Source organism: Carassius auratus, unplaced genomic scaffold (genome assembly GCF_003368295.1).
Source record: "Carassius auratus strain Wakin unplaced genomic scaffold, ASM336829v1 scaf_tig00001753, whole genome shotgun sequence".
Taxonomy (NCBI): domain Eukaryota; kingdom Metazoa; phylum Chordata; class Actinopteri; order Cypriniformes; family Cyprinidae; genus Carassius; species Carassius auratus.
The window spans coordinates 1,158,369-1,175,315 of NW_020523394.1; the positions used below are offsets into that span (position 1 = coordinate 1,158,369).

The following is a 16,947-nucleotide window of genomic DNA, read 5'->3' on the forward strand; positions in this document are numbered from 1 at the left end:
CATGTAGAAGCAAAATGTTTCATACTTCCGTTGTATCCTGAGGTCACATGCTGGGAATCCTGCAACAGAGAAAGGATGATATATTGAGAGACAACAGCTAAAAAATAACAACAATTATGACAACATCCGACTGCAAAAAATTAAAAAGTGCTACATTCTGTGTGTTAACTGACTCGGAGCAGCTACAGATGGGAACTAGTTCTGCTGAAAGCTTTAATTGATTTTACACTAATACAATTAGAGCAAGCACACAAATCACACTCGAGCGGGTGAGCGGTGCTGTGGAGAGACGTCTGCGCCCGCCCATGCCACCATTACATATGGATTTATAGACTATTATTAGCAATGTCATCCAAGGAGATTCAGACCATGTCCTATTAAGAGACGAAAAGCTGATGTCACAGCACAGAGAAAAGAGCATCATGGGATTTGAAGGGAACTTGAGTGGAAAGTTCAATGATTACCCACACAATGGTTCTTCATAAGCCTGTTATTTCAATTTGAAATATCGTTCCGAAACTCCTTAAATGGAGTCTGCATAAATAGTTTGAACTCAATTATCATTAGATTACTATAATCATAAGGCAGTAGGAATGCGCTGCACTGTGCAAATAATAATATCCATGCTGGAGAACAAAACAACAGAGAAGGCAATTATTAATATATGTACTATGCTGCATTCAACAGTGAAAAGAATTAATAAAATATTTCAAACTAGGGCTGCACGATATTGGGAAAAAATGACATAGCGATATTTAATTTTTCTGCTATGTGTATTGCGATAGCAAGACAGCGCTCGTGTTCTTTGAAGACGTTGAGCATGCGGCCGGGGCTCGCTTGCTCTCTCTCTCATGCGCGTGCTCGCTCTCCACGAATCACATTCGTCAAGGGCCGGGGAGCAGCTGGCCCGTACAGTTAATGAATAACGGATCAACTACGACAGCCTACATCGCACATCCTGCGATGTGACTATCGTGGATTCGTACATCGCGATATCGATGCTTAAACGACACATCGTGCAGCCCTATTTCAAACTATTTAGTAAATGTCTATTTAAAAGGGCGGTCACACTAGACTTTAAACGTGTGAAATTATTTCGGACGCGATTACTCTGTATTTTTGCGTGTAAGTTTGTACCAGATTTTGCATGTTTGCCAATAACCAGATTTCACAAAATTGCACTAAAAGTTTCTCTTGTGAGAAGCACTATTCATATGTGTGAGGAATTGCTGCCTGTGTAGAGTGTTTCAGATCAGGTTCAGTTAGGACACTGCTTTATAACGAGCCTACGCAAGTAATAGACAGCTCTCTGGGATATCTAACAAAGCCAGAAACAGTTTGAGAAACATCAGCTGCTTTGCCTTGCAAGCTCTATAATTAGCAATAGCAGATTAGGTAATGATAACCCAGTAATGTTGACAAAAATCCATTTAGTATAAATAATTCAAAGGTACAGTGAGTGAGCGAGAGGGAGAGACAGAGAGCCCACCTTTGAAGGGATGGGAAACTTGGTTTGTTCAGCTTTGCCTGGTGTGTGGATGGCAGTGAGAGGTGGAGGCCAGGAGTGGGTCATCTCCTAAACCAATAACACAATAACAGTTATTATAGTAACACAGACAGACAGTCCCACAGACAGTCTTACTTGTTGTAGAAATGAATCAGTAACTTGTGATCACAGATGGAAATCCAAGGCTAAACATAATCAGAGATGTAGAAGCTAAAAGTGCAAGAAGCAATTTGATGAAAACACAAATCACGCAATATTATCAATTATCAACATGTATCCAGTGGGAAAAGTGATGAGGGTATCCTAAAGAGCATAAGTGCATAAGCAAACCTCTTGTTTAATTCTTAGAAGCGACACTTAAAATGACGAATGGCAAACGATCACAGCTAATCCCTCAGAAGAGAGCTTATTTATTATATTTTCTTTCAAGCAAACTGCCATCTTGCCGAATGACATCACACGCAGGAATTTGTTGAAATTTTCGGAGCATGTACAGCACACTCTCTCCCAAGAAAACCTGTGTTATTACATTCCAGTAAAAATGCACACAAAATCCATTCATTTCTCTGAGCTTCAGTGGGGGCGAGGCATGGCGCTGGAAGCTTTGAGTTGCAAATGAAATTTATTAAAAGCAACGGAGCGTTGCTCCTGGAGCCAAACAAGGTTATCCAAACACGAGCAGGCCGGATCAGAGACTGTTACCTCTTACGGTTCTCGGACAGCTAGCTACACAACCCACACATATCTGTGTTCAGATGGGAAACTGTGTTCTGACAACCTTTAGTGTACTTAAAAATGTTAGTAGACTGCTACATTCGTGTTACATAATAAAGACGAGTTATGCATTTTCCTTTACCCTTACATTTCATGGTCCTTAATCTTCAATCTTGCAATGTTAGTGTCCCCAAAAAGTGTTTTAAGTTCTACAAAGGAATAGTTTAAGCAAAAATAGTTATTTTTTTATTGGAATAGATTTGGGGATATCTAAAATTTCATCACTTGCTCACCAGATGATCCTCTGCAGTGAATGGGTGCCGTCAGAATAAGAGTCTAAACAGCTGATAGAAACATCATAATAATGTGTTTTAAATTTAAACTGCCGTTTCTGTCCAGAATAGAACTCATAATAACACTTCCTCCATTCAGTCGTCTCATCTGAATCAGGAGATAAACATGCACAGATCAAACACCTTTTACAAGTGGAAACAGTCCCAAACAGCTCTAAACAAATGTGTTGTGGGTTTCGATGTGAGAGACAACAGGGGACTGACTTTGTCAATGGAGGAAGCGTTATTGTGGATTATAGACTTACTGTATATTTTGGCCAGAAGCACTGGTTTAAAGTCAAAACCTCTTGACGGATTTGTTTCATACAAACAAGCACGTTTCACTTAACAAACCATTAATTGATGGACTGGAGTCATGTGGATTTTTTTGTGGATTATTGTGATGTTGTTATCAGCTGCTTGGACTCTCATTCTGACGGCACCCATTCACCGCAGAGGATCCATTGGTGAGCAAGTAATAAAATGACAAATTTCTTGATGTGAGTACATTTTCAGATAATTTTGGGGTGAGCTGTTTCTTTAATTATGTATTAAAGTGAACTTGAGGAGAACTGACTTCACACATCTACGAAAAAGCACCAGTTTTTGCAAGAATGGTTCATAAAAGGGAAAGCAGTTCTGAGAAAAGCTCCTTCAGCATTTGATATATTAATGCAACATTCAAACACTTGTAATCTCTGCGCAGAAGTTTGACAGACAGGACATCTCGGCACACATGACACAGTGTGTTTAATGGTTAAAGTGTGCCTGCATGCTCTCATCTGATTTCCAGTCCAGTGACACACTGCAAAACATCCCTGATATGCTCAGAATCTGCCAGACGAACACAAACTACATTAACTCACTATTTACTGTAAAGTGTAATACCGTTTACATATAAAAATATAGAGCACTAACATAAAATAAAACAGATTTTTATCTAGCTATTATTATTGTTATCATCATTAATGCTGCACATTTGTCTAATATATTCTCAGGCGCTGTAACATCCAGCTGCATCCTAACTAAAGCTGCAAATCTGCTCAACCTGGCTCTGCTCAAGATGTTTTATGACCCTTAAGTTATGTAACGGGAATGAGTGCACAGGATTTTCTGCTTTTTAGAATATGTGCTGATGGCTTAGCCTTTCTCTCCATGAAGAAGCACTTCATTTCTTGGACCTCTTTGATAACAGGAGATACATGGGATACTGGGCATTTGATGCAGTGTTTACTGTCTTTCAGAAACTATTATTGAAAACTGAATTAATAATCTTATTCAGTGGGGATGCATTGAATGGAATAAACGTGACAGTAAATAATTAATATATACACAAATACACACACACAAACACACACAAACACACACATACATACATATATACATCTTTTTTTTTCAGATAAACAGTTTGTTTTGAACTGATTTATACTACTACTACTAATAATAAAATGCAGAAACTTTTGAAAGATCATGAGCCCATGACGCTGAAGACTGAAGAATATTTCATATTCAAATTATTTAAATATTAATAAAAAACTTAAATAATTAAAATATGAATAATTAACGCTCTTTGTAGGGATATGCCAAATGGCATTTTTATAATAATCTCTCTCTCTCTCTCTCTCTCTCTCTCTCTCTCTCTCTCTCTCTCTCTCTCTATATATATATATATATATATTTATTTATTTTTTTTATTTATTTTTTTTACAAAAGAGAACAGTAGAGGTCTCAAGACGCTGAACTGAAAAAGTTTTTTTTTAAGTTTATACTTTGTCTTAAAACGCAACATTGAACAACAATGTCTATCTAGATGTGTGCATCATTTTACATTAAAATAACCAGTAAAAACTGCTCTGCCTAATAACAGAGTAAATTATTATATTCAACAATATTTATATAGGCTAAATACCTGAAACCTTTTGTTGCACAAAACTATCGCAGTGCAAACTGAAACAGAGACTTTTGTTATGCATAAGGAACACTGCTCACAGCAGGTTATGTAAAGTCCCATACAAACTGTCTTGAAATGTATTGTTGAATGTGTTGGATTTGTTAAAAAGGTGATGCTTTGACGGCTGCAGGGGTGCTGCTTTAAAGGAGAACTTCCTTCAGAGAGTTGACAGTCTACAGCACACCGAAGCACACGCTCTCAGCATGCTAACATCCCACCTTCCTCTCTGAATTCATTACCTTTAAAGTGCTGCTGCCAAAAATAGTACAGCTAAAACTAAAATCTGAATAAATTAACTACTAAACCTCTCTAATCGACAAGCTGACCGTCCTGGCCCATGCCTAGCTCTTTGACAATTGATCTATTTGTGCATCCATCCATCAATCCATCGATATGTTGGAGAATTTTTCGGACATTAGTTTACTAGGTTAAAGAAGTCTGCGTCAAGGAAAAGAAAGACATTCAGCGCTGTACTCTTTGAAAATTAGAAATATATTATTTTGATTCTTCTCTATTAGCTAGTAATTATTCTTTATGAGATCACTAGGATTCTTCAGTGGATTTTCCCATGTCATGACAGAACGTGGACTGAATCCTTACTACAGCAGAACAGGTCCACATTCATGAGTCAGATGTGAGTCAACATCAGCGCAGCTCAAGTGTGAGGGACTACAGCGGTTCCTCTGAGCAATCCCACCATGCACTTCAGCACACAGATGTACTCTAGGTTGCCCTGGCAACATCTTCAGAGTCAGATGACTGCACTCCAATGATGACTGTGGTGGCATCTCTGAACACCCCCCCCCCCAAAAAAAAATAAAATAAAAAAAATAGATATTTTAAGGAGCTTTTGCTATGAAACGTTTATATAAAATGCATCATAGATATATAAATGCATTCACAATACATCCTTACAGATTCAACCTTAAAATAGAATGCATTAAAACACAAGATCAATAAGAAAATTGTATTGTTTGTTTGTGTTTGTTTTGCATTTATGGTGTCATCTTCCTATATTTTGTCTTATTATGTACTGCTAAAGAAATAAATAAGCTATACAACTTTCAAATAAAAACGAAAAAAAAATATATAGACTCCTTAAAATTATGAGTAAGAATACAAATTATGCATTTTTAATATTTATATAACTGGGTACAGGTATTTATAGAAAATATAATAGATTCAATTAGAATTTTAGATTGCATATAAAGAATAATTTCAGAATGCATCAAAGCACTTTTCATCAATTAACGTATAAAATATGCACTTCGAGTGTGAAGAACTATTACAGTATGAATGACACATTTATAAATCATAAAGACATTCTAGAAAAAAGTCGTACTAACAAGAAAGTAAACATTTTGTAAAAAAAAAACAACAAAAAACAATCAGATGCAGCTGGAAACAAATGAAATATCATGATTTTAAAAGCTATTAAGATTCATAATGAGTATCCGACAATAAACACAGTGAGGGATTCAGTGCCGTTACTTTTAAAATAACGTGAAACATGACAGGTTTCTTTTCACTGCCTTTAGCCGTGTGAACATAATCTTAAAGGTACATTCTGGAACAATAGGACCATTAGTCTTGATGTAATAAGGCTTCTCTATTAAAACAAACCCTTCTCATGACACTGAAGTGCCATTGGGTGTAGAACGGCGCTGAGTAGGTGACCAGATGTGATTAGTGCTAGAGAGAAAGAGAGTCAATCCAACTCACCCGCAGAATTTCCTCCACACAGCTGGAGTCGTTGGACAGGCTGACCTGTGGAGAAACGGAGAAGAAATCTCTCATTAAAAAGGCTACAATGAACACGTGAAAGAAGAGAGAGACACACAGAGAGACAAGCAGTACTGAAAGCAAACAAAAAACAAGGTTGTTAATTATTCACTTTTGTAGGAACATGTAATTAAAGGTCATTGACAGTTTACAGAAAAGCTAGAAAGCTGCCTGGCTGTCTACATGGACAACTGACTTCTAGCAAAGGCAGCGTTGTGAATAAAACTAAATTAAACTAAACTAAACTAAACTAAACTAACAATATATATATATATATATATATATATATATATATATATATATATATATATATATATATATATATATATATATATATATATATATATATATATATATATATATATTAGTGGTGGGCTGTTATCGGCGTTAACGTGCTGCGTTAACGCGAGACTCTTATCGGGCGATAAAAAAATATCACCGTTAATCTATTCTCAAAGTTGGGTTGAGAGATGGGTCTATACTAAGCAAGCTATGATGACTTTCACCTTGATATTTTATATAACCGACTGACTGAGAGCAGCCTAAAAAGATGCTGATGACAGTTGACGGGCCACTGCTGCGCATCATCGCGAAAGCTGATCTTTTTCACGTTTTTACGCCTGACCGCTTGTCGATTTAAACATTAAAGCATCCAAACATGAGACGCAGAAAAGCTGAATGGAGTAGCTGGTTACAGGTGTTCGGTGCGCACGAGAGAGAGAGAGAGAGAGAGTCGCGTATCACGGACAGCGACACTGAGCTCTCTTCTGTGAAGAGAAACGCGTCTCAAAACACTTGAACATCGAATTTGCTTATTTTTGCTCTTGTGCCGACAAATACATACAAAATATGTCAAAATATCCACCTCGGAAATTATGCTCGAAAAAACTGTCAGTTATTTCTTAAGTGAAATAAACAGTTGTAAACAAATGTGATGTGTATTATATTGGATGCGATCCATCCATCCATCCATCTATCTATCTACCTATAATGGAAATAAAGTGCTAAAATATGCCGTTAGTGACCATAATACAAATGTGGCTGGCACAATTGAAGTGATCCGGTTCAGTCTGAGACAGGCAAGGTTTATGTCCAAAACGAGGAATCTTAGAGGGCAGCAGATCTCAGAGTAGGCATCTCACTAGGTTTTGGAGCAGAGCGAAATTCTTCTATTGCCAGAGCTGAGATTCTCAAATCAAAGTCCCACAGTGCACCTCTGCAGACTGATTAGTTGCGAGATGACATCATAATTGAGTGTGTCAGAAGAGGAGGCTCTTGGATAATGGAGGCTCGCCGTTCTCACACCAACGCTTCTCAAACGCAGCCTGGGAATTGGATAATCACCGGCTTGCATCTGAGCATCATAAGGCTTGGAAATATCAGCGAGTAAGCATGTAACCACAATGAATCTCCCACACTTAACAGACAGAAGATGAGAATACTAATTAAGGGCTAGCAAGTCTCCGGTCGACTATAGTGTGCAACTCGCACAACAAAAGAGAGCAAAAGAATGATTAGAACTGCAAATCCATTGCTAAATAAATGATATATTTTTTCCTAGAATTAACCAGTCCTTCTATTAAAGAATACCCCCCCCCCCACCTTTTTGTTTGTTTGCTCTAAGCACTTCCAAATCTCTACTGAATGCAGAGGTTTACATATCCATGTCCAGACATTCATCTGAATAATACCTTATTTTCCGGACTATAAGTCGTACTGTATTTCATAGTTTGGCTGGTCCTGCTACATAGTCATGTGCGACTTATTTATCTAAATAAATTTGGCATGAACTGAGAGACATGAACCAAGAGAAAACATTACCGTCTACAGCGGCCAGAGGGCGCTCTATGCTGTTCAGTGCTCCTGTAGCCTAGACTGAAAACACAGAGCGCCCTCTTGTGGCTGGAGACGGTAATGTTTTCTCTTGGTGCTTGGTTCTAAATAAATGCGACTTATACTCCAGTGCGACTTATATATGTTTTTTTTCCTCATCATGACATATTTTTAGACTGATGCGACTTATACTCAGGTGCGACTTTTAGTCCGAAAAATACGGTAGTTGCTTTACATTCTCTCACACTGGCCAGAAATTTCATGAACACACAGACACAAATGCTTGGCAAAAGCAAAGCAGGACATATATATATATATATATATATATATATGACGTTGAGGCAAGAATATATTTCAGGACTTTGTGGGTTCAAAGGAACTGAAGGTGATGTTATTTCCCTCTGGCTGGCTGTACGTCTGGATGGTGGTGACATCACCCATCTGCAGGCATTGCATAAGGCAAACTCACACTGTAAAGGTCAGCTGATTTGAGGAGAAACTCAGTCCACATGTGAGTGCTGAGTCACAAGCTGCCTGTGTGTATGAGACAGTAAAGCTAACCCTCCCAACTGTAATTGTACAAATACTATATCACTAGCAGTAGTAATAATAGTGATGCTTTAGTATGAACCAGTAATAATGGCAAAATAAACAGCTTTAGAAACATTTAGGTTAATATTTATTACACTATAGACTAGTGTTTTGGTACCCTCTGAATACCACTATAAATTCCAAATGACTGATTGAACCTGCGCTCAACAGCGGAGTCGCACAGGCGGTTGTAAACACAGGTCTCAGACATAAACTTCCTGTTTGCTCAGGGCCGGCACATCATATCCTGTCCCCATAGAAACGGAGTGTTGGAGCTCAGCCGCTCTAATCAGATGTTGCTCTGCCATTGTCCTGCTCCGCTCTGATATTAAGAGTGTGGCGTAGAGAGCCGATTTCTCTGACACGGGAGTTCATTTCTCCGTTACCTGTGGTGAACCCCATTTCCATTCCAGTCGTGACACTAAAAGGTGCTTTGTGGTGCGCTCTGAATGCAAACCTCGCTCTTATTGCCTCTGGCCTGACAGAAAATGCCAGTGATGTGAAGGAGGACTTGTTCCCGCTGCTAAATTGTTTTTTTTTTTTTTTTCAGAGAAAGTCTCATTTTTGTTCAAGAACAGCTGAATGTTACAGTCGCATTTATCGAAATTCCGCCAAAATAGAACAATTTAGAAAGCTTGCAAAAGTCACGGCAAAATGTAATATGCGTGAGTAAGAGGCTGGATATTACAATTGTTTGCCAGAGCCTCTGAGGAGTGCAAATTGCTTTTATAATCATGTCATGTGTATATTTAGAGGCCGGAAGAGAACCACAGAGAGTCACCCGTATACCTCATTCCCCCCCCCCCCCCCACAATATTCAGAGAAATGAGGGAAATAAGGGACCGTCCAGCTGTGATCTTATTTCCACGTTTCAGCAGGGAATCTCTCAGTACTTGCAATATAATGCGATTGAATGGGTTTTCAAATGATTTCTGTGCGACTGGCAATATCCCATCGTGAATCAGAAAGGCTTCTTGGGTTAAGATTATTGGAGAGTCAAATATTGCAAAACCAAAAAGCAGTGAAAAAAAAAAAAAAAAAAAAAATATATATATATATATATATATATATATATATATATATAATAGCTAATTTCAGCAGAATTTATTATATTATATTATATTATATTATATTATATTATATGTTTATATATATTATTATTATTATTTTCTTGATCCAAAGGAAGAATTATGTGCATTAATTAGTAATTTATGCCTTTTAAGGATTGCATATTTTTACCTGAATTATCTTTGCACTCAAGGCATTATAAAATGCTAATGCTATGAAATGAATAACATTCATAATGTAATTAATAAAGAAATGGACACATTTTTGGTTGATCTTTTCTCGTCCACTATAATGGACACCACCGGCGGCGCCAGGGGGGGTCTTGGGGGGTCTCAAGACCCTGCCAAAAAATGCCTTGACCCCCCATTTGACCCCCCAGCCTCTTCCTGATTAAAAAATATATATATTCGGGATAAAGATCCAAAAATGTTTCTCTTCAAACGACGCAGAACAATAATAAATAATAATTATTTCGACATTTATTCATACACTGAACCGAGAACCATTTCTGTCGGACGCGTCCGATTCGAGAACAGATGAGCTGATGATACTGCGCATGCGTGATTCAGCGTGAAGCAGACTGACACAGAGCGCATCTGAACCGAACTGATTCTTTTGGTGATTGATTCTGAACTGATTCTGTGCTAATGTTATAAGTGCGGGTAAACCAAAGGCTTAAATGAAGGGCAATCATCGCCAATGACGGCATTACATCGAGCGCAAAAGAACCGGTGAACCATTTTTTTTTTCAGCTGGTTTATTTGATCGAATTGTCCGAAAGAACCGGTTCACTTGAGCACCTGCTCCTTTGCCCCTTAAGTGCCCTTTTGTCAAAGCAAAATTTCCTCAATTTTTTTTGTAATAACATACACTTTTGTGAATGCCTGCCCACGCCCAATCATAATATTAGTACAATTTATTAATAATAATTTAGCCGTAAATAAAATGACTAACATGATGACCGTTCACCTGACTACGACCTCATCCAACCGGGAAAGATTCCTCATGCTGCACGCGCATTTTTTAATTGCTAGAGGATATATTCAACACCGTGGCAGCTGGTAAGTGGTGTTTCATTCTCAGCGAAGTGATTTTGATGTTTATTTACTTATTATTATTTTACAAGAACGATGTGAGAACATGCAGATACGTTGTTTATATTGCTGTGTGTAGCCTGTAGTGTAGAAGTAACACTAGCGTGCTGTTTGAGGGAGAAAAGTTTCCAGGCATCGAGGGGTCTGGTCTTTTTTATGTTATTTGAATAAACTTTTATTATATTACAGTACTTATTTATTTTTAACTCGTAAAAATAATTATCACAACACTGGTAAGGCTTATTCAGATTTTCTCATTCTCTGAATTATCATTATAAAAATAAAAACAATTCAGATTTTAAATGTGATGCAAATATTTTTTCTACAATAGCAACAGTGTTTACAACAGCAAGACCACTTTAGCCTGTAAACTCAATAATATCTATCTGGAAATAAATGTAAAAATATCAATGTCAATAAAAATGCATAATATACCTGACATGAAAGTGCAGTGTGAAGGATATGAATAACAAATGTAGCCTGTCATTTGTTTACATTGCAAAGGTGTTTTTGTAGTTTAGTAGCAGAAATATGCAGTTATTAGCCGTGTCCACTGTATTTTTTGTTGGTTTTCATGAGACCCCCCTTGAAAAGACCAGGACCCCCCCCATTGCCCCCCCAATCAAAATTGTCTGGAGCCGCCACTGATGGACACTGACTATTTTCATTATAATTTTCTTATATGCAGCAACTGACATTTTTAAAGTTTTCCATCTCAAGATTGAGGAGGATACATGTTAGATGTGCGCGTGAAATTACAAGATGGTCTGTCGGAATAAATTCAAATGTGTAAATTGGATGAAGCTACATCTCTTTAAAACCCATGTTTTTAAAGTGACTCTCATGCATACGGAACAAAGAAAAGTGTGAAAAAAAGAGTGATCTACTCAGCTTTGCTAGCTTTAATCACAGTGAATGACTCTAGTGTTTCTTTTTTTCCAGGACAAATTTAGCATGATGTCTTTCTGTTTCCCTACACACACAAAAAAAGAACTTTTAATTGGCAGATACAGAGATCACTGGAAGTGTCACTAATTTCTGCGAATTTCTTTTTTCGGCTCGGCTGTGGAAAACGGAGGAGGTGTCAGTCACAGCGTTCTGCGCGACTGCGGAAACTTTTCAATGAGAGAGCAGACCTATTCCTTTGAATTATCGAAGGATCCTCGGGAATAACATGGTGACAATTACTGGGTCAGGAGCACATTTTTCCTCTGAAATTGCTGTTCAGAGAACATCTGTGCATCAGCAACAGTTAAGATGTATTAGTCTTTTTCTTAAAGGTGGGAGGGGGGAAAAGAGCCTGGTATTGAAGCAGTCTGCCGAGCTCAAATAACATTTAAGATGTGGAGGAGTGGCTCTGGGAGTAAATAGGCAGATTTGAAAAGCGAAATGAGAGATGTTGAAAGACAGACCGAGTTCATCTAAACGACTGACAGTGGACTGAGAAACAAACAAGGAAAGGCAGATGATGGATGACATGGAAAAGGCACACAGAGCTGATGGTGGTGAATATACTCATATCTCGATATGGATGAGTGGGCAGAAGAAAAAAGAGGTAAAGGTAAAATCTTTCCATAATGTGTCATGTGAGAAGAAGCGACAGAACAAATCTATTTGGGTGCACATGTCTATGCAGGATAGCAAAGATTGTATGACCCCAAATGGAGATGTGCCAAATGAAAAAGCAATGGCCGGTGTCCAAATATGCAAATCCAAAAAACCATAGGGCAGCCAGGAAAAGAGCTCCCAAGACATGCAGAATGGAATATCAAACCCACAACAATCATGAGAACCCAACCTTGCTCTGAAAGCACACACAGTCTCAAAGGCTACATTCACACAGTCAATGAATCAGTTTAAAAGAGTAATAAGTAAATAAATAAATACATGCACAAACACACACACACAAACACACAGACTTTACTGAGCCAGAATCATTCAGTGGAACTATAACATTGAACAAAAAAACAAAACAAAACAAAAGACAAACAAACAAACAAAAAACAAGAATACAAATTGTACAAAGATAAGGAAAAACACACAAACAAAACCAAAAACAACAGCACAAGACAAGACAAAACAATACACAAAACAAAAGAAGATAAAACAAAACAAAAAACAAAACAAAACAGAAAAACAACACAGCACAAGACAAGACAAAACAATACACAAAACAAAGGAAGATAAAACAAAACAAAACAATACAAAAACACAAAACAAAACAAAAAACAACACAGCACAAGACAAGACAAAACAAAAGACAAAATAAAAGACAAAACAAAAGCCAAAACAATATAAAAAAAACAAAAGACAACACAGCACAAGACAAGACAAAACAAAACACAAAACAAAAGAAGATACAACAAACAAAACAAAACAGTGTTTTTGAGTCCAGTTAAGTTTTTCATTAGAGAATTTGGTTACAGAATTTGGATGTCACTCTTGTTTATAACCAAACTGTTTGTGAACACAACCACATTTAGCTTTATAAAACAGGACAGACAACTGTATCCTGCTGCTGTGTGAATGTCACAAGAAAACAAAAAATTAAAAATACATAAAACACAAAGGGGGTAAAATTGTGAGGCGGGTTTGTTTGCCTCCCCAAATGGAGATGTGTGTTTCTAGAAGCCCGTCAGAGTGTCTTTTGATCTGTCATGTGTAATGGAGTCTTTGAGCTGAGAAAACATACAGTGAGAAAAATGAAAAAGAAAGCAGGTTCATTCTCTTTGGCTTCTTGCCCTCGCTCCAACCTGTCATATCATACATGATTTAGTGTGACCAGACCAAATGTAGTTGTTAAGGAGGCACCTTCACACAGGGTAGGCCATGAAGAGTAGCCTCTAGATGTGTTGACAAAACCAGTTCTACATTTGGATAATGTAATGCAATTGCTTTCAAGTTTCTTCAAGGGCCCCTACTGTTAGAAGACACAGCCTCGAGAAACCCATTCAATATTTAACACGTCTCTCGACAGCATTACCCTTTTGTAGACACCTTAAAGTCTGCGATTCAGCACTACTATATGCACTGTATTAAAGAGCAAGCTGCAAGGCGTGACATTCCATGACACCAACGTTTGAATAACTGAATACAAACATTCATCTGTTGGATTGAAATTCATCAATATACGCCTCGAAGATGCAGAACTGACACTGATGATGTACATTTTGGTCATGTCAAATGATAAGTCAGTTGAGAACTTGAGGTGGCACTGGGGGTCGTGCATTGACCTTATGCTGTTTTTGTTTGTTTTATTAATTGGTTTGACTATGAAACAATTATAAAATATATAAATAAATAAAATACATTAAAAGTGCATTTCATACAGTGACTTTAATAAACAATTTTTAATGAACGTCACTAAAAATTAAGCTTTTGAATTAAAGTTAATTATCATATTTTTGGAAGATTGTTTTACATGTCAGTGTGATACAACTGATCTGAAATAAATAAATAAATAAATAAATAAATAAATAAATAATAAGAAGAAAACACAGTAGTTAAAAAAATGATTAAATGAATAATAAAAAAATTATAATCAATGAAACTGTTCCACTACTTATTAATAACTGGAAAACGTTAATAAATAAATAAATAAATAAATAAATAAATAAATATTCATTAATTCATGAATTCATTAAATTAATTAATTCATTTATTTAACAACCAAAATCAAAGTCATGTAGTATTACCAACAAAGGTCAACCAACATGTTGGAAATCAATCAATCAATCAATCAATAAAAAAAAAAAAAAAATTATATTATAGGTTTAACCAGGATCTCTAAAGACTCCAATGACCATTAATTAATTTATTAATTAATTAATTCATAAATATCAAGTATACACTAGTTTAATTTGAATTTAGTTATTTTGTTAAATGCATGTCACAGTAAACAATCACAAAATAATAATAATAATAATAATAATAATAATAATAATAATAATAATAATAATAATAATAATAATAATAATAAATACTTATATGTATCCTTGCCTCCTGAATATAGCCTTAAATTTAAAAATAATCAAAACAGCCAAAAAATAAATAAATAAATAAACAAATAATAATAATAAATAATGTCCATGAGAAAACCCTTTAAGAGTCATGTAAATGAATGAAGTCTTAAAAGGCAAGCCTCTGCTTCCGGCTGCATTCAGTCCTGTCAACTCTAATAGATGTTCCTGGTATTACAATTATTTCATAAGTGCTTTTTACATTTTTAGTTTTTATTATTATTCCTTTTTACTTCAATAAAATTAAGAGAGAAATGCAAAGATGGTCCTGGTGCCGACTGGCTCAGTAATGTGCTTGTTCCAGCAATGCCTCAGCTTTGCTTCAATTTCTCGGCCTATGCCAAATATGCTTTTCAAAGCAGTTCCATTATCAGGCAATTTATTAAATTCAAAGACTTCATAATGGGCTATTTTTTTATTTTCTTTGTCGACATTCATATCCACTCACCAATGCCTGGCTGGAAGACATGTGTCTGTTTTCAATATTGCATATCTTGAGGGCTGGTTTCACACATCTAACCTGTTTTCCACACCTCGTTTAAGATTTAACTCAGGACGGATTGTTAATTCACAACCGATTCAAAGTAAACACACTTTTAACACACTTCTTCACTCTAACAGGAAGGATGTAAGTCTCATTTCACAAGTTTGTCTTCCGTTGAGCAACTGCCCAGAGAGCGGCAAGCCATGACATACAACTTCAGCTGAATATGAGTGACATGAGCACATTTCATCAAACATGTCACAATCTCTTATCAGTTTCAAGAGAAGTCAACTTGAGGCACTCCATCCTTAAACTGTAACAATGTTTCACTGTTTGCTGTTTGTGGACTCTACCAAGCGGTTTTCATTTGCCATTGCCATTGCCTAGCCTTGTTTCCTTGTTTTGTTTATTTATTACTTTGGACTGCTCACCTTTGGTCTCTCGCCTGTTCCTTGGATTACTCTTTTGCCTTTCCCAACGATTATATTGTTTGCTGGATATTGACCTTGCCTGTTTGTCTACACCTTTTGTGAAATAAAGCTTGCACTTGGTTCTACCTAAGAGTACTGTTACACTGAAATATTACTGCACTGTAAAAAATTACTCTTGAGGGTGTTAAATACAACCCATGAAAATCAGTTATAGTTTACTTAAGTATATGAGTTAGCAAGTAAAATAATGGGTACTTTGTACCTACACTATCTATTTTTTAACAGTATTAACTGCAAGCCTAAAAAATAAGTAACATTTACCCCTAAATATTAGCTTTGGCACTGCAAAGTGCGCATGCGTCAACATCCAGGCGGGAATCGCGGGAGTCACCATTTGAACATTTATTGGTGAACCTACAGGTACGTTTTTATTAAACTTGTTGATATCATCATCATGAATGCAAATGTTAAGTTGTTTAACGGTAAAATGTACCAGAAGAATAGTCATTTCTCGGTCTCTGTTGACGCACCATCTGGTGATAGATCGACACGTTATAATTTGTTGTCAGTCAAGTTAGGATTGGAAGTGGAATACATTTTCCAGAAACGTTAAGTTATTTGCCCCTGCGAATGCGAGCAAACATCTACGTTTGTGATTGAAATATAGCTTCAATTATTGTAATGTTACATGGCTGAAATTCGTGAACAGCGAAACTGTTACACATGAGTGGTTGAACTTGAGCAAGTGACGAGAGAGAGCAATGGATGGCTGATGTAACTTAACGTTACTATACAGACGACAAGGCATTCGGAGCAGAAAATAGCAGTAAAGCTGTCGGTGTGGTATGCTAGATAATTACTGTTAAAGTTTTCTTGCATTTATCTGTTGATATTGAGTTTTGTGTTAGAAGGGATCAATTTATAAAAGCCATTTTATTATTATCATCATTTACAGATTTATAATTAACGTTTGCCTTTTTCTGTGTGCGTTTTTAAATTATTGTCTGTTTAAAAAATGTGTTTTGGGGGTTTATACGATCCAAATTTATTGTCAAGTAATGTTAATCAGCCTATGTTTGAAAATCGTTGTTTGTATAAGTGCGTGCATCTTCCAATTCCTATGTTTGAGCAATGTGCTTCA

General features: G+C 36.5%; 1 protein-coding gene across 2 annotated transcripts in view; it reads right to left on the reverse strand.

The window, feature by feature from the left end:
- LOC113069594 (AF4/FMR2 family member 2) overlaps positions 1-16,947 on the reverse strand; it is a 203,472-nt gene that overhangs the window by 88,763 nt on the left and 97,762 nt on the right. For both annotated transcript variants that reach the window (XM_026242769.1, XM_026242768.1), the window contains exons 4-6: positions 6,227-6,271; positions 1,490-1,576; positions 26-59 (exon numbers count right to left, since the gene is read on the reverse strand). In XM_026242769.1, coding sequence (XP_026098554.1) covers positions 26-59; positions 1,490-1,576; positions 6,227-6,271 — 166 coding nt within the window. The remainder of the gene's footprint in view (positions 1-25; positions 60-1,489; positions 1,577-6,226; positions 6,272-16,947) is intronic.